The 22,888-nt window shown below is 42.3% G+C and overlaps 1 protein-coding gene across 16 annotated transcripts in view; it reads left to right on the top strand.

Moving 5' to 3' along the window:
• Positions 1 to 22,888, top strand: part of LOC129815136 (rap1 GTPase-activating protein 1-like) — a 178,727-nt gene that overhangs the window by 136,133 nt on the left and 19,706 nt on the right. For 10 of the 16 annotated variants that reach the window (XR_008753394.1, XM_055868554.1, XM_055868558.1 and 7 more), the window contains 4 exons: positions 9,630 to 9,723; positions 21,735 to 21,782; positions 22,161 to 22,199; positions 22,373 to 22,552. Coding sequence is in view for 15 of the 16 variants with exons in the window: in XM_055868544.1 (XP_055724519.1) it covers positions 9,630 to 9,723; positions 21,735 to 21,782; positions 22,161 to 22,199; positions 22,373 to 22,552 (361 nt within the window). In the remaining variant the exon portion in view is untranslated. The other 6 variants (XM_055868550.1, XM_055868551.1, XM_055868555.1 and 3 more) reach the window with 5 other exon arrangements.

Consider the following 22,888-nt stretch of genomic DNA (forward strand, 5'->3'; position numbering starts at 1 on the left):
AATGGAGACTCTACATCAACTTTTTTGACTTCCAGAAGGCTTTTGACAGCATCCACTGGAAAAGTTTATGGAAGATCTTAAGAATTTATGGATCCCTACCCTCACCATCATAAAACTGTTCTACAGCAACTTTTCATGCAATGTGGGAACGAGTGACATGAGCTTTGCTGTGAAGTCTGGAGTTTGTCAAGGTTGTGTTTTGTCAGCTGTACTCTTGCGGCAAACAGAAGATCAGGCAAGAGGAGAACGATGGACCTTGTATTCTACTCTAGAAGACCTTGACTTCGCAGATTACCTGGCTCTTTTATCACACACCAACATCTACAAGACTAAACTGACAGAGTCCAGTCCTTTGGCTATCAAGTCAGCCTGGTTATCAACTGCAGCAAGACAAAGGTCATATCCATCAACATCAACACAGCAAAAGCAGTCAAAATCAAGGAACAGGACCTGGAGTTCACCCGCAGTTTTACTTACTTTGTTAGCACAATATGTCACAATGGAGGCACCAGCAAAGACATTTGCACCAGAATCAATACAGCAAGAGCAATTTTTAGGAAGTTTTGGAAATCCGATCAATACAGCAGAAATAAAACCACAAAATATACCAGAGCTGTGCACTGCAACTCTACTTTATGGTTCAGAATGCTGGAAAATAACAGAAACAGACCTGAAAAAAACAATCTATCTTTCACACAACTTGTCTCTGGAGAATCATGCACATCTTCCGGCCAAACACAATATCAAAAATACTTAGACAAATTAAACAGGAAGCCATGGATGCCATACTCAAGAGATGCCGCCGGAGCTAGATTGGACACGTCATGAGAAAGAGTACAGACTCTATCCCAAGAATAGCTGTCCTTTGGACTATAGAGGGCAGATGTAAGAGTGGGAGGCCCAAGACAACGTGGCAGAGAATAATCAAGATCGAGCTTCAACAACATCAGCAGAGCTGGAGAAGATGGCCAGAGACAGACAGAAATGGAGTGGCTTTGTTGCTGCCCTATGCGCCAGCTGGCGCAACAGGGATGAGTGAGTGAGTTAGAACTTCACATCATGAGTCTCTGCCACTCCATACACCCACTGCACTCTCGTCACTCATATGAACATTGCCCTTTTATCGAGGAGTCACAGTGAGAGGAATGCTAAGTGAACCAATAACTAACAGCTTGGATGGACATGCTTCTCTGTCTCCCTTGTTATAGTTAGAGAAAGGAGAGAGAGAGGGGGAGAGAGGGAAAGAGAGAGAATATGTGCATGTGGTGTGTGTGTACATGTGAGTGCGTGAGGAAAGAGAGAGAGAGAGAGAGAGAGAGGGATGGAGAGGAAAAAAGAGAGACAGGGAGTATATGTGTGAGAGGAAGGTAGGGGGAGCTTTCCACAGTATCATCTGACAGGAGAGGCTGAGCTCTGACAGCAGGTGTTAGAGCACTACGACTGAGTCAGACAGAGAGATAGAATGACAGAAGGAAAGAGAAAGTGGGAAGACATTTGGGGGTGAAGAATAGCGAAAGACCACTCTGTGAAGCGAGTAAGTAAAAGAGGGAGGGAGAAACTAAGAGCAAGTGAGAGACGGAGAGAGCGAGAAGGAGAGAATATAGGTGTCTCCAGCACTTTCCATCAATGGTCTCCTGGCTAGGTTCTGCTGCATAGAGCAGTGCTGATCTTCAGCTGATTTCTTCATCCGATGCTGGACCCTGCCTCTGCGCTCTGCTCTCTGCTCTCTCTGCTCACACACTGATGCCTAGAGTAAGTAACTCTGCTTTCATTGTGCATTAGCTGCTGCAGTTGATTTGATTGCCTCCTGTCTGTTTGTGTCCTGGCTGGCTGGACTGTCTGGATAAGCTCCGGTAACTATAATGTGTGTGTGGGTAGATGACCAGTGGAGTGGGGCAGAGGGAAAGGAAGACAGCAACATTAACTCTCTGTTGTTAGCTTTAAGATGGCAGGGGATTACTGAACATGTTGGCGTAGTATAGTGGTTGTATACATGATAACGATCCAATAATCTGATAGTGCTTGAATTCATGGTTTTATGTCTGTAGGCTACGTTTGCAATCCAGATGAGATAACAATGTGTCAGTGACACATTCAATACCTTTGGATGTAAATGTTTTATACTCTGTGTCTTGATTATGCTTTTACTATTATGCTTTGATACCTCATTCATTAAGTACATGTTGGTATAAATCTTTATAATATAAGCACTCCTCAACAGACTTGATTTTGCTGCTGAAGTTAATCACTAGATCAAATTTAATTTTTACTGCATCTTGAACCATGGTATCCATCTCTTGGTTGCACCAAAAATCAGTGAGTATTTGCCCTCCACATTGCAGTCGTGTCAATGGTCTGCAGGATATGTTTATACAGAATGACTGGTATGGATTATACCCAACTGGGAGCATTGGACTGAGGATATTGAGCTATTGTCTTGGCGCAAACATGTTCTCGCTCACTTTCTTTTCCCTCTCTCACTCTCTTTCTATCTCTCTCTCCTCTCTCTCAAGGTCAAAGGACCCTCCAGATTCTCTCTCTCTTTCTCTCACTCTCTCGCGATTTTCTTTCTCTTTCACTCTATCGCTGCAGCTCAGGGACTAAAGAAATGCATGTCGTTCCATTTTGTTGCAATATATGCAAACCTGTCCAGTTCATTTCTATTTCCAGGTGTAGTCCACACCCACCAGGGGAGGAGAGCGAGCTAATTTGCATTTTCTTATCCTAGCCCATGACCCAGCAGTACTGTGAAGAGGAAGGCTGTCCAGGTTTAAAATGCTCTCCCTGACTGGAAGTTTCCACGGTCGGTGTGGGACACACAAACAAACACCCACACATAGCATTAATGGTAGTGGCATCTTAATCAGTTGTGATTGAAGGTTGGTGACCTCTTGTCCTCTTCGCCTGGGGCTATTTTTGGACAGCTGTATTATGTAATGGTTGCATGACTCATTCTCTGTTTCAGTTCCCCAGATTAGCCCTGGACCAGGACATTCCCTCTGTCTGCCAATCACTCCTCCGTTAGAGTATGTTAACTGAGGCACGCATGGATGACCACCAGCACCAATCTGTCAGTTAGGCCAGTGTCACTAGATTAGATTACATAGTGCTAACTCAGAGGTGCACAAAACCATTGATCTGGACTTGGTGTATCAGTGTATTTTTTAGAACATTCATCGTATGGTAGGTGTCCCGGTAATTGGGGTATTGTGATGTGACACATATAGGATAGTATTGGTGCTGTCATCAGTCACACTGTGAGACCATCATCTCTTATCTCTGTCAAACTCACCCTCTGTTAAAACTCACCCTTGGTGAAATGATGATGATACACTCCCTGTATGTGTGCATTGTTAGGTGGCTTTTAAGCTGCCATTGACAGGCACGCGCATGCACACACACACACACATGATCAGAGCCATTAAGCAGGCTTTGTGTGTTCCTGCGGTGAGGTGACAGGTTTCAGGCTGATCCTTCTAATCGCTCCGTACCTGTAGTGACTCCCTGTGTATTAGTGCCTGGGCTTTACCCAGCCGCTATCTAAACCAGACTAATACCTGATGCCAACGTGTTGCGCTGTTGTTGGTTGGCATAAGCCCAGCAAGGCCCTGCTTTTTAATGGGACAGTATTATGACGGCCATGCTTCTGGTTTAGAAAAGCTTTTGACATGAGCCCTCTGTCTTTCTACTGTGTTTTCATATTGAATCTATGAAATAATTACAGTAAAGGAGCATTTCTGTCTAGGCCTGCCTAGGGTGACATAGAAACTGACAACCACTTTCAGCCATCTGACAATACATTAGAGGCAAAATGAAAGAAGCAGGCAAACAAAGAGCATCATTATTGCTGTAATAGGGTCAACCTATGTTATAAAAACTACTGTTCATGAAATCTCTTGAATGTCCTCTGTTTACATAGGACAAAGTGAATCACCAATGCATTCTAGCCAACTACTACTATACTACCCATGTTCACTTCTGGCAAGTTTCTTCCCTGCCTGCTAATTTTGGCAATGAATGAAATGGCCTAGACATTAGTAGATCATATTCTATCCCAAAAAGATCAGACTACAGCAAGTATGCCAATAAAACCAAAAGAGATAAGCATACATTTTCATCAAGTGGTGATTGAATCCATTATACGATTGATTGGCATTATCTAGTGCAACATTTACTAATGTGATGTTAAAGAAAACAGAGTATACAATTAACTTTATTTTACAGGATGATATTTAATGATGCATAAACTAAACATGGGTTGACTTTATGAAATGTGAAGGTGTAGAGCGAAGATGTCTCTGTTCCCACCCCTCTCTCTACCCTGGTGCACTGGAACAATGATGTATTCTGGATAGCTGAACTCCTGTAAATAGTGAAAGTACATTTAGATGTCTATGGAACAGTTTTCCAACCATAAAACTGTAAAACACTCACAGTGGGCTATGAGTTTTTCTAATCGGGTCACTATATTTTTTAAATCTTCTGGACCCTAGGGAGGATGAATAGGGACAGAGATAACAACTGCAATTGGACAATAGAGAACAAATAGGGATGAGCTTGCTTTATGCGGGGTTGCATCATCTAGTATGCACCTATAATTAAAAAGTTATTCACATTGTCTATGTCATCACTATGTTGATAAATTAATTTCAGTCAATAATTTGGAATGAAAAGATCTAGGTAGCCTAACCAGCCGAAGCTTGGCTACAAAGTCAAATTGATCACATTCACAATTTGTACCGACGCAAACGCAAATCAATGGGTTTATATAGCTAAATGCGTGACGTAACGGCTTTGTTTTCCCGGGCCAGAGTGGACAGGGCGCATAGGCTGTAGGCTACCTGTTGTTAATCAGTAGCCTACAGTTCGTCAGACTGAAAATTATTTATCCATCGTGCCCATGTTGGGCAGAGGTGTGAATGGTATCAAGGAAAGACATAAAGGAAAGGGTTGCATTAGCTTGTGCGAGCCGGAACGGCTCATAGGATCTACTCCTGTTTCTGTAGCGTGAGGCAGCTTGATGTACAAGTACACCCCTTGGACAGGACACTAGTCTATCTTCTTAATGCTGAGTGCCAAGCAGAGACGCACCAGGTCCCATTTTTAGTCTTTAGTATGAATCAGCATACTGAGAACCACAGCTAGCTAGCTATATCATAATGTATCTAGCAAACACGTTGCATAAAAAAGCAGTTCATTTAGAAAGCCAATCAAAAAGATGCATTGAAATCTACCAAGGTCGCACCTAACCTTCTGATCTTTGCAGAAGCTTGCTCTCATGTCGTCTTGGCACACCACAGATAGCTGTACCACAGATTATCCATTATATTGACCAGATACTCAAGTGGCCTCATACAATTAAAATAGCAAGGCAGTCAGGAAGAAGCAAGGCAGGTGGGACCATTCTAGCCAATGAGAGGGCAGATACGCATGTGAACAAGAGAAACAACTCCGATTGAATGTGTTTTTTCTTAAAGTTGCCGGGATGTCACGTCCTACTTATATCCGGACACTTGTAACAACCTCAGCATTACGAAACTTCTATTCGCAAATAAGCCATACACATTTTTGTTGACCAAGTTCGACACTCTATCATTGACCTCCATACAAAACCTTTTTTTTAACTAAACAAACGCCACCTGCTGGAGAAGAAGATTTTGTGCACAGTTTCTCCCTCTCGCTTCGCCTATCCTCTCTCGCTGTACACATCCCATCTTGCATATTTCCCTCATCTTGATTCCTAGACAAGACCAAGCTAATGTTAGCCATTCTAGCCAAAAAAAAGCTAGTTAGCATGTTACTCGAGTAGAGACTTCAGCCACAGTTTCTAAATCAGCTATAACTAGCTAGATACAAAAAAAGAATCTACAGTAGTTTAATAGCTAGCTAGCTAGCAAAATAACATGAATGGCTAAAGCTAATTCACTAGCTAGCTAACAATCGCTAACTAATGGATTTGAGCTGTCCAATGAATTAATTCACTCTGGCGGCTAACATGTTATTGTTGTGTTCAATAACTTTAGCTAAATAGTAATTACATCTTCAAACCTGACATCACATTTTGATAATATGCATCGAGTGTAGAACAACTTTGTGACAGACAAGTAGATTGCCTACTTCCTGTGACACCGGAAAATAGCTGACTGGCTAATCGGAATGTGGAAGTGCTGCCAAAAGTGGGCGTAGCTAAAGGCTATAGAGGAGATTAAGAAATGTATTCACACACCTCTGCTCCAGGTCAACAGTGTATTGTCAGTGATGTTCAGTGGTGTGCACTGAGGGATGCAGCAGGGTTAATGGGCAGGGAAACCTTCAGAGTAGAGCTGCAATTTGCAGATAAAGTATTTCTGAGAAACAAGACCGGTTGGTAAATTGGCTTATTGAACCTCCAAACCACCACCTGTGCCATGTGATGGAAATGTGTGTGTGTGTGTGTGTGTGTGTGTGTGTGTGTGTGTGTGTGTGTGTGTGTGTGTGTGTGTGTGTGTGTGTGTGTGTGTGTGTGTGTGTGTGTGTGTGTGTGTGTGTGTGTGTGTGTGTAAGTGGGGGGATTTATATATTAGCAGCTCACCTTCCCATGCCAACCAGAGATTAGTTGTTGTGACAATCCTTATTCCTTAACCCTTTAACGATGTTCTCAACCGGCTGGTAGAGCATGTTTTGACAATGGATTTAGAAGTGGATATGAAAAGAATCTTCACTTGAACTTGATTCGTCAACTCCCCCAGCACTCCTGCATCAATGTATATAATTTGTATCCTTTTGGGTTGTTGTAGCTCAGTGTTGTGGCACTCTAACTTTGCCCACTCAGAGGGCTGTAAGATCTCAGTCACCGAAGATATGAGCTAAATGGCATGAATTCAGTTGGCGAGGGATTAATTTAGCATAATTTCTGTTAGTAGAGACCTTGAAGAGTAGGAATATGAAAAGAAATAGTTAAATTGCTTTTTAGCCTTTTTACATTTTTTTAAAGTGTTCAACCAGGTGGTTGGTATGGGGAAAAATATGATACAATTTTTGACAACACACTATATTGGGCAACATAAATTGGTTTGATCACATTTCATTACCCATGGGGTCAATTAATCAATATTCAGACTTAAGGTTGCCTGTAAAACAATGCCTATAATAGTAATTAAAAGCTGCTCTTTGTCATATTTTATCTCACCATGTAGTCTGCACATGTGGGAGACTTGTCCCGAAGCCACTCTTGCATTGTGTTGGCTGTGTGCTTAGTGTCGTTGTCCTGTTAGAAGGTGAACCTTCGCCCTCAGTCTGAGGTCCTGAGAGCTCTGGAGCAGGTTTTCATCAAAGATCTCTCTGTACTTTGCTCCGTTTTTCTTTCCCTCGATCCTGACTAGTCTCCCAGTCCCTGCCACTGAAAAACATCCCCACAGCATGATGCTGCCGCCACCAGGCTTCACCATAGGGATGGTGCCAGGTTTCCTCCATACGTGATACATGACATTCAGTCCGAAGACTTCAATCTTGGTTTCATCAGACCAGCGAATCTTGTTTCTCATGGTCAGAGTCCTTTAGGTGCCTTTTGTCAAACTCCAAGAGGGTTGTCAGGTGGATTCCAATCAAGTTGTAAAAACATCTCAAGGATGATCAATGGAAACAGGATGCACCTGAGCTCAATTTCAAGCCTCATAGCAAAGGGTCTGAATACTTATGTAATACTTCTGTTTTTTATCTTTAAAATATTTGCAAACATTTCTAAAAAACATTTTTTTCATTGTCATTTTGGGGTATTGTGTGTACATTGATGAGGGGGGAAAAAACAATGTAATACATTTTAGAATAAGGCTGTAACGTACCAAAACGTGGAAAAAGTCAAGGGGTCTGAATACTTTCCGAATATACCGTAGTTTCGAAGTGCCACGGAACTGGCATTTTACTTTTCTGAAAAGGAATGCCGCTTCTGAAGCAGGACTAACATCCATCACTAGGCAACCAGAAGTCAAGCAAATAATCTTGAGCTGCCTGCACTCTCTCCTAAAAACGTACTTTAAAGTTTGTTAAATACCCTGACTTACCAAGATATTTAGTCGAAAAATAACGTGTCTTCCGCTAAGAATCGACTCCTAAGATTCAGTATTTTTGGAACGGAGGAGACTGATTAGTACTTCTGAGAACAAAAGCACTCACATCTTTCATAGGGAGCTAGTGAGGGACGGAGAGAGGAGAGGGACACACTATAAGCATGTCAGCCACCAGGCAGTTGGATTCAGAACCGTGCAGTAGGCATATCTTCTGGCAATCTTGCAATGGAATGCTTTTTTCATAATTTCTTGGCTTACAATGTCTCGCAACTTCAGTAAAGCAGGGCCTGTCATCAAAGAATAGGCTAGGATATTCTATACGCAACAGACCGAAGACTGAACACACACATCATTAGCAAAGAGAAAAAGCAGGCGAGCCAGTTTCACTGTCATTAACATTTTGTGAAAAAATAAGAAAAAAATATTAACGTTAAAGATCCCAATTTCGTTAAAACGTTATAACGTTAAAAGATTCGTACCCCTACATTGCACTATACACCACCTGAAAGCATATTAATTTCAATGTAATTGAATATTAATATTTGGACATACAAAATTACCATAATAAGATCAGTTCTTATTTAACATTGATTACCAACCTATAAAAGCCATTAAAGCAGACCTGAAGTAATTTTTGTAATATTATTGACATTAGTAAAAATGCTATGAAAATTGCAATTCTAGTATGGCATTGCTGGTGTGACCTTCTAACTGCTTAACCGCCTGGTAGAGCTTTGTTATTGCACCAAATAACATCAAGATGCAAAAAATAAATGTTGGAAATTCTTATTTGAGTTGTTAGAAATAGGAATTTAAGGTGAAATCATTTTTCTACATGCTTTTCAAGAAGAGACAGCTAAAGTTAATAGAGCGCTTCTAGCTTAAATGCTCAGTAATGGTGCCCTCTGCTCAAGGTTTGTGTGCAGAATGCAGAGAGGCTCATTCATTGATTTTATATGGGCTGTTAAAAGCCTGACTGCCAGTCAATCTAGCAGTTGACTGCTTTGTGAGACGTTGTGTGAAGTAACATGTTTTGACTCAGTATACAGCTCTGGCCAGGATACTAATAAGATCCTGTCACCAGAGAAAATGTGCACAGGCAGAGGGAGAGAGTAGGAGATCTTAACCGCCCTTTTCCCTCTGTGTTGTTCAAAAAATACAATTAGAATTACTTAGTAGTTCTTTTTCAATGGTTCAGACATCCCAGTCTCCTGACAGCCCTAGTTATAGCCTGTCCTCACCACTTCACAGGCTCAGGAAACAGTACTGTAGGCTAGTGGAACAAGGCAGAAAAACAAGTCTGGTTTAACCCCAAGTATTTACTGTTGAGAGAATGGAAAGACATTCAGCTCAGTCACATGATCCACAGTGTTAGCATGTTCCTCTCTCTAATGTGGTGAGGGCAAAACTTGGAACTCTATAATGGCCAGAATTCACACTACCATGTATGTGATCTCTACCAGAGATTTTCACCTCAAAAACAACCTAACCTGATTTTTCAACTGTAAAAGACTCTAATCGTACCCACATAAAGTCATGATGTATAAATGTCAATGACTCTGACTTTTCCTCTGTGCCCCACAGGAAAGAGGATGGAAGGATTCCTCGTATCTCTAACACACTAGAGCCCTCGCTGTCTCACTCCCACCCTTCGTATCGCACTCACTTGTTATCAAAGGTAAGAGGGGGGTCCTAACCGCCCACTGCACCCACCCTGCCAGCTCTTCTATTCAGCCATGACTTCTTGCCTCTCTTCACAAGCCTCTCTCTTACCTGTCTCTTTCTCTCCTGTTTTCTATTCATCCCCACTCCTCTCTGTGTTGTGTTCCCTTGTGCTGCTCTGTGTGCAGGTGAAAGGTGTCACCAATCAGATCGCTCCAGATCCAGTCTCATGGACAGTCTGCTCTGATCTTTTTTTTCTTTAACCTTTATTTAACTAGGCAAGTCAGGAACAAATTCTTATTGACAATGACGGCCTACACTCACAGTGAGTGATGGCCTATATGCCACAAGCTCCTGGGGTTGGGTCCGGTTATGCCACAAGCTCCTGGGGTTGGGTCCGGTTATGCCACAAGCTCCTGGGGTTGGGTCCGGTATTCAAAATCAAAAGTTATTATTAAGGCTATTGTTTGTGGGGACCTTTGATCTGTTACTTGATAAAATAATACATCGATTATTCCAACAGCCAAGGACAAAGCTTTTGTTTTATAGTTCTGAAGTTGTTAGTGTGTGCACCAACAAAACACCTTTGGACAAGACTGTAACAAGCGATGGGACAAGACTGTAACTACCAATTGGATCCCACGAAATTGGCAAGAAAAAGGGATAACATTTTTTTTATTAAAAATAAATGAAGAGTATACTATAAGTTGCACATATAGAAATAAGTATTTCATAGCATACTGTTTTGGCTCTCGGATCCCAGCTCATCACAGGCACATAGCTAGAGTCTCATAAAGAATATCTATCTCTCAAAGACCCACATCTACCCTTCACATTACAGAACTGGAGTGTTAGAGTGAGGTAAACAGTTCCAGTGGTCTAGATTCTAGTGGTCCTTCCTCAACCTCTGCAAACCCGCTGTCACTCACTCAGATGACTCACTCACTCTCATGGTGATTCATTTATGCTGCTCTATGAGCACAGGTGCTGTGACTCATTTGGACATGAGGAATACTCAATGATTAGGTCTGCAGTAATGCACACGTTTATAGGGGAGTGACCTTGTCAAGAAGCTGTCCATTATAGTCATGCATAATGTCCATGATTATGCATTGCATTCTTATATAAAACATATTCAGCAGAATATGAATCACAGAATACTTCAATAGAACTGTATCCGGTAAATGCTCTTGATCCAGACTGTATTGCCATAGTGTCTATCGGTACATATTCCCACTGCTGTGTGCTGGGGCACAGTGCCTCAGCCTGCAGATGTCTCTCTGGTGGTGGTGGTGGTCCTGGAGACACTGCTGCCCTCTGCATCAGTCAATCCCTCTGATGGATGGATGTGTGAAGAGCAGAGGAGAGCAGACCAGAGCAGCTGCTGCAGTGGAGACTGAGGCCTCTTTGTGCTCCTCAGCTCGGCTAGCCAGAGGAAGGTCATGTGAGAGTCTGCTGCTGACGGCCACAATGAATGGATCCTGATGCATTTTCTCCAACCCGTGCCAATTGGCTTTTGTGCACACTGAAAACTCCTTTAGTCAATCAGAGAACATGATTGCAGAGAAGTGGACGGAAGAATGGCGTGGCCAAAGCATTGGCAGGTCTGGGATGGGAAGTTCAGGGATCTTGTGTTGGAATAAGTGGTGGGAGTGAGCTGAAAGTTGTGATGTGAACTATGGGTTACAGTGGTGATGGGGGATTCAGGTCCATCTTCCTCAGCCCAGTTTGTCTGATCTTACCAACATCACTTCTGTTATACAATGTGTTTATAACACTACCGAAATAGTCAGGAATAGCTGAAAGTGTTCATGTCCTTGTATGCAAAAGCCTTGTAACGATTGTAGTCATTGATTCATGGTCAATAGGGTCAATGTTATTGCTGTGTAACTCATTGGTATCAGATGAGCCACAGCGAATCGTCTCTCCCTCAGGCCTTGGGCCTATCAGGCGCCTTCTAATTGAAGCTTTGCCACACTTATATTTAGGGTTGGAGGGAACGTCATTGCACTCACACAGAGTAGCTCTGGTAATCAAGTCAGAAAACAAAAATGGGTAGCGTGTAGACCCCCAGGCAAGGGAGGGCAGTGAGAGTGCATCAGTGGGAGACAGGCTCCTTATTACATCTATCCTGGGACACTAACCTGGAGTGCTTAAAGGACTTGTAAAAGGAAATAAAGGTAAAATGTACTTGGACTCTCAATATGATGTTGGGGCTTGAGAAAGAGAGCTCTTATCTATTCACTATGCTGGTTATTGCTTCTCTACAGTATTTCCCTTTTATCATTCAGCCCACATCCCTTCTCTGTGTGTATGCATGGTTTCCATATGGTTTCTATTGAACGCTACACCATGCATTTGACAATGAGCTAAGATTTTAACAGTTTTGACTTGTTTATCACATTCACTTCCCACATCCAGGGTGAATTCTAACTTCTACTTGAGTTACATTTTTACTTATAATTGATGTCAATGGAAAACGAAGTCAAAATCTGTTATGCATTCGGAAAGTATTTCCACATGTTGGTACGTTACAGCCTTATTCTAAAATGTATACAATTATTTATTTTTCCTCATTAATCTACACACAATACCCCATAATGACAAAGTGAAAACAGGTTTTTAGAAATGTTTTCAAATGTATCAAAAATACATAAGTATTCAGACCCTTTGCTATGAGACTCAAAATTGGGCTCAGGTCCATCCTGTTTCCATTGATTATCCTTGAGATGTTTCTACAACTTGATTGGAGTCCACCTGTGGTAAATTCAATTGATTGGACATGATTTGGAAAGACACACACCTGTCTATATAAGGTCCCAAAGTTGATAGTGCATGTCAGAGCAAATACCAGGCCATGAGGTCGAACTACAGAGGGTAGTGCGTAGGGGTGTAGTGTGCACTACAGAGGGTAGTGCGTACGGCTCAGTACATCACTGGGGCTAAGCTGCCTTCCATCCAGGACCTCTATACCAGGCGGTGTCAATGGAAGGCCCACCCCAGTCATAGACTGTTCTCTCTACTACCGCATGGCAAGCGGTACCGGAGTGCCAAGTCTAGGACAAAAAGGCTTCTCAACAGCTTTTACCCCCAAGCCATAAGACTCCTGAACAGGTAATCAAATGGCTACCCGGACTATTTGCATTGTGTCTCCCCCCCCCCCCCCCCCCTCACCCAACCCCTATTTTACGCTGCTGCTACTCTCTGTTTATCATATATGCATAGACACTTTAACTATACATTCATGTACCTGCTACCTCAATTGGGCCGACCAACCAGTGTCCCCGCATATTGGCAAACCGGGCTAACTGCATTGTGTCCCGCCAGCCACCACCCGCCAACCCCTCTTTTACGCTACTGCTACTCTCTGTTTATCATATATGCATAGTCACTTTAACCATATCTACATGTACATACTACCTCAATCAGCCCGATTTAACCGGTGCCTGTATATAGCCTCGCTACTGTTATTTTTCACTGTATTTTTACTGTTTTTATTTCTTTACTTACCTGTTGTTCACCTAATATATTTTTTGCACTGTTGGTTAAAGCCTTAAGTAAGCATTTCACTGTAAGGTCTACACCTTTTGTATTCGGCGCAGGTGACAAATAAACTTTGGTTTGATTTGAGGCAATTGTCCGTAGAACTCCGAGACAGGATTGTGTCGAGGCACAGATCTGGAGAAGGGTGCCAAAAAATGTCTGCAGCATTGAAGGTCTCTAAGAACACAGTGGCCTCCATCATTCTTAAATGAAAGAAGTTTGGAACCACCAAGACTATTCCTAGAGCTGGCCTCCTGGCCAAACTGAGCAATCGGGGGGGAATACCCTTGGTCCGGGAGGTGAGCAAGAACCCGAAGGTCACTCTGACAGAGCTCCAGAGTTCTTCTGTGGAGATGGGAGAACCTTCCAGAAGGACAATCATCTCTGCAGCACTCCACCAAACATCCCTTTATGGTAGTGGCCAGACGGAAGCAACTCCTCAGTAAAAGGCACATGACCGCCTGCTTGGAGTTTGCTAAAGTCACCTAAAGGTCTGCCAAGTTTGTAGAGTCATACCCAAGAAGACTCGAGGCTGTAATCATTGCCAAAGGTGCTTCAACAAAGTGCTGTATGGGATAGTGTTTATATTGATGAGGGACAAAAAAACATTTAATCCATTTTAGAATAAGCCTGTAATGTACTAACATTTGGAAAAAGTCAAGGGGTCTGAATACTTTCCGAGTCCACTGTAGGTACAGTAGCACAACTGTCTACCTCTTCCTGATAGTTTTTTTTTCTTCTTCTTACAATACAAAACATCCACATACAAATGACATCATGCAGACGCTCTCAAACATCCACAACATCACCCCTGCCCAGACCCACCTACTTACACCCCCAACTCCAGCGCCCACATCACCCCTGCCCAGACCCACCTGCTTACACCCCCAACTCCAGCGCCCACATCACCCCTGCCCAGACCCACCTGCTTACACCTCCAACTCCAGCGCCCACATCACCCCTGCCCAGACCCACCTGCTTACACCCCCAACTCCAGCGCCCACATCACCCCTGCCCAGACCCACCTGCTTACACCCCCAACTCCAGCGCCCACATCACCCCTGCCCAGACCCACCTGCTTACACCCCCAACTCCAGCGCCCACATCACCCCTGCCCAGACCCACCTGCTTACACCCCCAACTCCAGCGCCCACATCACTCTCTGCCACATGGCCTCAAACTGCACCATTTTGTTTGCTTTCTTTTGTTGCATCAAACTGCCCCTGATTGCTTTTGTGTTTAGGCTACTTTCAATGGCAATAAAGATATATTCTCTCTCAATGTGTTTAAATGTCAATAGTTGATGTCTACGGTGCCTTCAGAAAGTATTCACACCACTTGACTTTTTCCACATTTTGTTTTGTTACACCCTGAATTTAAAATGGATTATATTGAGATTTTGGGTCACTGATCTACACACAATATCCCATAATGTCAAGGTGGATTTTTATTTTTATTTAAATTTTTACAAATTAATTACAAATGAGAAGCTGAAATGTGTTGAGTCTATCAGGTTTGAAGGTAAGACCCAGATGCAGACCATGTTTAAGAAACATAGTTTAATATTCCACCAGGGGCAGGCGATAGACAGGTCTAGACAGGCAGGGGTCAGTAAATCAGAGGTGGGGCAACGGTACCGGGTGGCAGGTAGACTCAGGGTCAGGGGCAGGCAGAGTGGTCAGGCAGGCGGGCTCGGAGTCAGAACAGGCAAGGGTCAAAACCGGGACGGCGAGAAAAGAGACGGAAAAAAGCAGGAGCTGAGACACAAAACGCTGGTTGACTTCAACAAACGAACTGGCAACAGACAAACAGAGAACACACAGGGAATAATGGGGAAGGTGGGCGACACCTGGAGGGGGGTGGAGACATTCACAAAGACAGGTGAAACAGAGTCAATAATAATTTGACCCCTTTGTTATGGCAAGCCTAAATGAGTACAGGAATACAAATTTGCTTAACAAGTCACATAATAAGTTGCACGGACTCATTCTGTGTGCATTAATAGTGCTTAACATGACAACTCCATCTCTGTACCACACACACACAATTATCAGTAAGGTCCCTCAGTAGAGAAGTGAATTTCAAGGACAGATTCAACCACAAAGACCAGGGAGGTTTTCCAATGCCTTGAAAAGAAGGGAACCTATTGGTAGATGGGTGAAAATACAAAAAAGCAGACACTGAATATCCCTTTGAGCATGGTGAAGTTGTCAGTTACGCTTTGGATGGTGTATCAATACACCCAGTCACTACAAAAAGCAGGTGTCCTTCCTAACTCGTTTGCCGGAGAGGAAGGAAACCGGTCAGGGATTTCACCATGAGGCCAATGGTGATTTTAATACAGGTACAGAGTTTAATGGCTGTGATAAGAGAACATTTAGGATGGATAGTTACTCCGTAATACTAACCTAAATGACAGAGTGAAAGGAAGGAAAAATATTCACAAACATGCATCCGGTTTGCAATAAGAGGAAATTCTGGTTCAGTCTTGCTTACCAAGAAGACATTGAATGTTCCTGAGTAGCCTGGTTACAGTTTGACTTAAATCGGTTTGAAAATGTATGGTAAGACTTGAAAATGCCTGTCTAGCAATGATCAACAACCAACTTGACAGAGCTTGAATTTTAAAAAGAATAATGGCCAAATATTGTACAATCCAGGTGTGGTAAGCTCTTAGAGATATACCCCAAAACACTCACAGCTGTAGTCAATGTCAAATGGTATTCTAACATGTATTGACTCAGGGGGGTGAATACTTAGCTAACCAAGATATATTAGTGTTTTATTTTTCATAATAAAATTTTAAAAACAATTTTTCTTCCACTTTTACATTACAGAGTGTTGTGTGTGGATCGTTGACAAAAAAGGACAATTAAATATATTTGAATCCCACTTTGTTACATAACAAAATGTGTAAAAAGTCAAGGGATGTGAACACTTTCTGAAGGCACTGTATTACCCTGTAGCCTTGTGTCTAATAATAATACACTGATATGTTCTCAAACACTTACACACATCTTTACAATATCGACAGGGTTTACCTTTTTTAGGATATTACTGCTGAACCCAAGTTTGGTTATTTAATATAAAGTCTGAGTATACAGACTGACAAATGAGATGTAGTACATTCTAAAGAGCCTATACCAGGGATTGGCAACTTTTATAACTAATTTCATGCAATTCTACTCATTTTGCCATATGGCGTAGAGAAAAAATTGCAGTTTTAAAGCTAATTTCCTGCAATTCTACATATTTTGCCATAGGGTGGAGGCTAATGTTTTCAGTTTTTAATATAATAACTAATTTACCAATCTAAAACAATTTAGCTGACATTGGCTAATTGAGTGTCTGCTTATGCACAGCAAAATATTGAAATTGCACCTAATGTATTATACTACTCTAACTTCCAACAGTAAGTAGATACCCAGACTTAGTTTTTTAAATTTTATTTATAGGTCCGCGGGCCGCCAGTTGCCCATCCCTGGCCTGTACAATGTGTTCTCCTACAAAATCCAACTTCATCTGCTGCCATTAATGCAAATGTACGCTTCGCTCAAAGCTCTTCCTACAGTACAACAAAAGGTCCTTCACAGTAAAGTGTCTCCATTTTATTTAAGGACATCAATCGGTATTAGAGGTTTAATGCTGCATAAATAGCCTCCTCATCATAGAAACTCAGAACTCTCCCCTCTAGTGTTCTTTCCATTTCCATTTTCTCTCTGCAGAAATGTATTTTGGTGGATGAACTGACGGTGTTCATCTTCTTGTACAACTGCAGCCCCATTAGAAAATGAACCCAAGCGGTTTTCATTGAGAGGTTTCTGAAATGTGTTTCCCTTTGGTAGGAAGTAGGTCAGTATTGGTTGTAAATGTGATAGTGGGACAGTACCAGAAAGAGGAGGAGTTCCATAAAATACACAAGTGTACACTTTCACATAACAATACAACTAGACTCTTCCCCTTTCTCTCCCTCTTTCTCTTTCTCTTCCTCTTACTCACACATACAATCCAATATACTACAGAATGTTTACCCTTCTTGTTGTTCTGAAAGTTGAGGAGATGAGATGTTGATACCCTGATCTCAGACCCTGGACCTTGCAGTATCAGCAGACCCTCTTTGGGCTCCTGCAGCCTGCTGAGTCATCTGAGACCAGGCCCATTAAAACTTTCACAGGGTCAATAAAGGCCCCTGAAGGGCTGTCTGTCAATACAGGAAGAAGGAGGGTCTTACTGTAACAACAGAGCACATCAATAAATTGAGCATTTGCTTCTTCAGTTCATGGAAGGCAGTTTATACACGTTATTCAGACTGGAAGGTTACTTTACAGTGTAAATAAGCTCGTTTTGAGCACAGACTACTGTATGTACAGAATGTATATTTATGATATGTGTTTAGCTCAGAGGATGTGTGGACTATGGCACTCGTAGATTGTATGTTTCCATAGTTTGACAGCCATGTGTATGATAGTTTAGACAATGTGTATTCTTGTTATCTTCAATATAGTGTTTATTTTACCTTTATTTTAACAGGGAAGACATATTGATACCTAAGTCTCAATTCCAAATGTGCTCTGTATATAAATATACAATATGCATAAACATTTAAATACAAAAACACAGTCATTGTTAGCACAAATAAAACATCACAAATCACCAGTGTGATAATTATTTTAGCTAGACCATTTGACTGTGTAGTTGTTTGTAGTGTGTGGTGGAGAAACAAGCTTTATGTTAAGTGCATTTATTGGGGAAATGCTGTAGAGTGGGAAAGGCCTCTGATGATTGTTTATGAGTTCATGGTGCTTTTGTCCTCAGAGAGGGAGAGAGAGAGATGTGTGTGATCAACTTGAAATGTCTCTATTCCTTTGTTTACTGTACATGTTTTATTGTTTATTTCACTTGTATTTATTGTCTATTTCACTTGCTTTGGCAGTGTTAACAAATGTTTCCCATGCCAATAAAGCCCTTTGGATTGAGAGAGAGAGAGGGGGAAGGCCAGAAAGAGGAAGGCAGTATTTTCACCATATGAAAGGGTAAAAAAGAAGACTGTACAAAGCAAGAGAGGCAGGGCAAATAAGCCGGAGAGAGGCATAGTTATTCACAGTGGGAGGTGGAGAAACGCAGTGCCTCTCTCTACTTCCTAGAGAACAGACAGAGTGTGTGAAAAGAGGAAGAGAGGGGGAGGATCTTTACAGTCAGGCACATGCTCACACAGATATAGTACATACAGACCTATACCCACAGACACACCCATGCATTCTAATGGGTATGCAGAGCTATTTAGACATGAGACACAGCAGCAGTTCCTGTTGTGTTTTTAGATGCAGTAGAATACAGAGTGTAAAGTGACAGTAGTAGTCAGGCCTCTGACCATCTGGTCACTACACACACAGAGAGACAAATATACCAGTACACTGGAGTTTTGAAGTTATGACTGACTTCAGGATGACTAAGAGTGGCCATGTGTTCCTCAGTCCTGCGGTTATTACACGGGGCCAGAGGAGACGACACAGCGATGTAAGTATTTATTCTTACTGTTCTAAATGAGTAAGAGACTGAGTGATTCTGTAGTGCAGATCACTGTGATCTTAGACATCTTTCAGTGTAGTGTTACTCTAAATGCATATTTGATCGACATTACCTTGTAGCAGTCAGAACAGCTGTTCTCACCTGAAGTCACAGCTGTGTCTTATCATTCATATTAATTTGTTGATTTCTCATGTGCACAGAGATTGGTTGAACATGACAGATGTGTGATCAACTCATTTGGTTAGCTTGGTTTTGATAGAACAGTTTACAGTAGCTACAGAGACAATTGAGAGTCTAGTATAGGAGGCCATTAGGTCAGGGTTGGTCTTTAGTGCAGTTTCCAGTCCCATCACTGTTACTCATTATCATGTCAGCACCTCTCAATGGTCTGATTGTCTCTGGCAGATAGTTCAGTCATCCTGCACGTGCAGGCTAGGTTATTACTGCACAGTCACAGATTTGGTGAGGTGAATATTTGTGTATGAAAAACAGTAATATCTTAGTTTTGGGTTCCGATACACACTGGCAATTTGGTCCATGTTGGTTTGCACTTATGTTTGTTTTCAAGGCGGCAGTAGGATCTGCCAGCGTATCATATGACACTGTTTGTTCACACAGGGAACAATGGGTTGCACCCATGGCTTTATTGAGACAAGCCAATGTTGGTCAGTATGTGTGTATGTGAGTAGTGTGTGTATGCACCCTTTTAGTAAGTCCTGGTGTGCCCATAGTAAATGTATGTTGTCATGTGGAAACATCAGCTTGACACCTCATTCCACGTTTGTTACATGGTACAGAGAGGGCCTCTCTGCACAACAATCTGGGCTATCATTGGCTATGTGACGCTCTAGCTCACAAAGGCTTTAATTGGTAACTCCCCTAGCCGATGCGTTGTGGTCAGGGTGGAGCTGCCCAGCATCAGGGTAGCAGGCTCTGTGGAGAACAACTGCCTGGTTGTGGCTATTACTTCTCGTACTCTGTATGAATATCTCTTATCTGGGATAGAATGGATCCTGCAGTTAATGGGAGCTGATAGTGGAGTTGTACAGAAGACTTCTATTGATTGTAAATGAACAGGGCTGGCAGACGGAGGGTAATATTAGAACCAGTTTGTAAAGCCAGGTATCTCATTTGTTTTCATTTGCTGACAGACATCTACTCTCCCCATTCCATGTTGATCTAATAGGCTAAGTGTATTACGGTCACTCATCAACACACCTTGAGTATCCAGAGTTAACACACAGTGCCAGGAAGTCAGCTGAGGTGGTTAGTGGCTGTTTTCAGCTTTAATATTCCTCCACCGTCTTTAGAGGCACTGGGCTGCACTCCTTCAGAGGAATATATATGTTTCCAGGAGATTGTTTTCCAGTGTGGAGGAGCAATTCAGTGAATACTGAATGGAGTCTCAGTTGGGCTGGTGTTGTGCTGGGGTGGTGTGACAGGCCTGGGAAAGAAGTGCAGCACATCGATGCCATGGAGGAGTCAGAGGGAGCTTGTAAAGAAAATAGGACTTGGATCAGCAAAACTCCCAGCTCCATATCCACAAATGTTTTGGGATGAACACAAGAGAAATCTCATGTGAAGACCACTGCTGAGCCAGCATATTTTACCAGTCAGTAAACCACTCTCCCTCTTCGATTTGTCTGTCTCTCTCCCTCAGACCTCGGACCTATTTGCAATGATCGAGAGGATGCAGGTACAGTAAGTGGTCTGAGAGCTCTGCTGTATAATATCCTCACTGCTTTGTCTTCTTTGTAGTTTCTCCTCTGTGGTCTGAGAGGCCGAGATGGAAGGTGTCTTTGTCCTGTTTCCGGTTTACAAAATTTGTGCTTTATTTGTTGTGTGACACTGTTAGGGTTTAGGAGACAAAGCCAGCTCATATTCTTATTCATTTGATGAGCACAGTGTAGTAGAGTATATAAGTGAAGCAGATCTTAGATGGTTTGATGAATTATGAGTGCTACTACTATACTGCATAATACGTACTGGGTCTTCATATTGGAATATTCCCTCTGTATCTACGTAATCAGCTCAAAGAGCTATCAGCCTTTAAGAGCCTATCAACGTCTCTATCTCTATGTGTAGCAAAGCTAATTCTAAGCTATAAACTGTCCCTGTTGGAACAGTGACCAATTAGCTCCTTGTGTGAAGCACTGGGCTTTTTAACTGCTTCTGTTTCAGTTACTTTACTCACTCTGATTATCTCAATGATGTGTGTTTATATGTATCTCCATTAGCTGTTGCATAAGCCCCAGCTACTGTATTCTTCCTGGGGTCCACAAACATAAAAACATAAAAGCGCAACATAATACACTACAAAAGAAAAATAATAGAACATAAACAATTACATATCATACATATTATGCAAATCCAAAACCAACTATATACAGAAAATGCGGGACGTTAAGGTCGTTTGCCGTGAGGTTCTGCTTGAGTGGTCTTTTAAAGCTCATCTTGCTGTTTGCTTGAGCAAGCTGCGACGGAAGAGCGTTGCATGCCACCACTGCTCTATACAGTACTGTTCGATGCCCCAAACACGTTCTGAACGTGGGTACTGTGAAGAGTCTGGGATCTGCCTGTTGATGACACCTTCCCTGTTGTCCCCTGTCTTTCACACTGTCACGCCTCTGCTTCAGTTACTACCCTCTCTTTTCTCTTCCACTTACATTTGAATTCTCTCTGCCTTTGCTTCCTCATGATGCTACATATGTCTAGTTGATATGTTGAAACAATGTATTGCCCTTCATCTGAAAGCTTCTCATGTCTCTCTTTTCCTTTGTACCTGTAATGCCAAGGTTAGTTATAGAGGAACATTTGATACATTATGAACTTGAATATTAAACATTTTAAAAAGTGAAATTGGAGTAAGAAGTCTAATATTTTGTGCAGCTGTGTGAGTGTGTGTGTACTGTGTATATCACCTGTCCCCTGGCATGGCTCTATCTCCCTCCACAGGGCAGCAGAATGGACGAGCAGAGATGCATCCTCCCTCCACCCCTCAAAGTGAGTCTAGGAACGGAAGACTTTGTAACATATCCTCAGCGGGTTGACAGTCTGTATCCAAACAAAGAAATGCTCACTAAGGCCCTGAGTGTCACAATAGGGGATAATTCAGATGTGAATACATTGTTGAGTTTATTGTGTTGGCCACTCTAAGAATTGTGCCGTTTTAGTTGGGTTTCCCACTCAGAGTTAAAGTGGTTTCAGTCTATGATGTAATGTAGGTTCCTTTCATTTAAGTAATGGGCTTTGTAGATTGAGCATTTGTATATTGATTGATTGTGCTTTGAACACAAAAGTCACATGCTACATTTATGAGGGCACTATGATGGGAAATAGAACAATGTTGTTCATCAGTATGACATGTGATTTTCTCTGCAGACAGAGGAGGACTATATCCCTTACCCCAGCGTTCACGAGGTACAAACAATCTGAAACTGAAATCTGTCTCGTATATAGAGCTTTGTGATACGTCATAAACATTCTGTGTGAACCCACAGTGTGGTAACCCTTTATCTGCTGTTGAATTTAATTCCATGTATTGTGTTTATTTTCATGTAACCGCTAACCTGTGTCATCATGGTTGATATCAGGTCCTGGGTCGTAGGAGCCCCTTCCCCCTTATCCTGCTGCCTCAGTTTGGAGGCTACTGGATCGAGGGGACCAATCACAAATCCAGTGCAACGCCTGAGCAGCAGCCATGTGCTGCCTCCCACATCAAGCTGGAGACCAACAGCATTGCCAAGATCTACAGGAAACAGTTCATGGGCAAGGTGAGCATAGTCTTATAGGCTCCCCATGTTTTTCTGGAGTATTCATTCCAGCTGAAATTGGAATAGATTGAAACTGAAATGGAAATAGAAGGAAGTATCTTTTTTGCTAGCTCAGATTCCCTCAGATTGCTTACATAACAGGGTGAGCCTACATCCATTCATTATCCTGGGGGGAGACTGTGTTTCTAACAAATGAAAGTATTTTCTGTATTTACCACTGTTAGGTTGGAGGAGCTTCTGTCTGTTTGAGCAGTGGAGCTGAGGGGGACTAGGCCAGTAAGAGAATTAATGAACAAGTGCCTGAGGCATGGATGAGTTGTTATCTGAGGGGATCTC

This window comes from Salvelinus fontinalis, chromosome 18 (genome assembly GCF_029448725.1).
Source record: "Salvelinus fontinalis isolate EN_2023a chromosome 18, ASM2944872v1, whole genome shotgun sequence".
NCBI classification, from domain to species: domain Eukaryota; kingdom Metazoa; phylum Chordata; class Actinopteri; order Salmoniformes; family Salmonidae; genus Salvelinus; species Salvelinus fontinalis.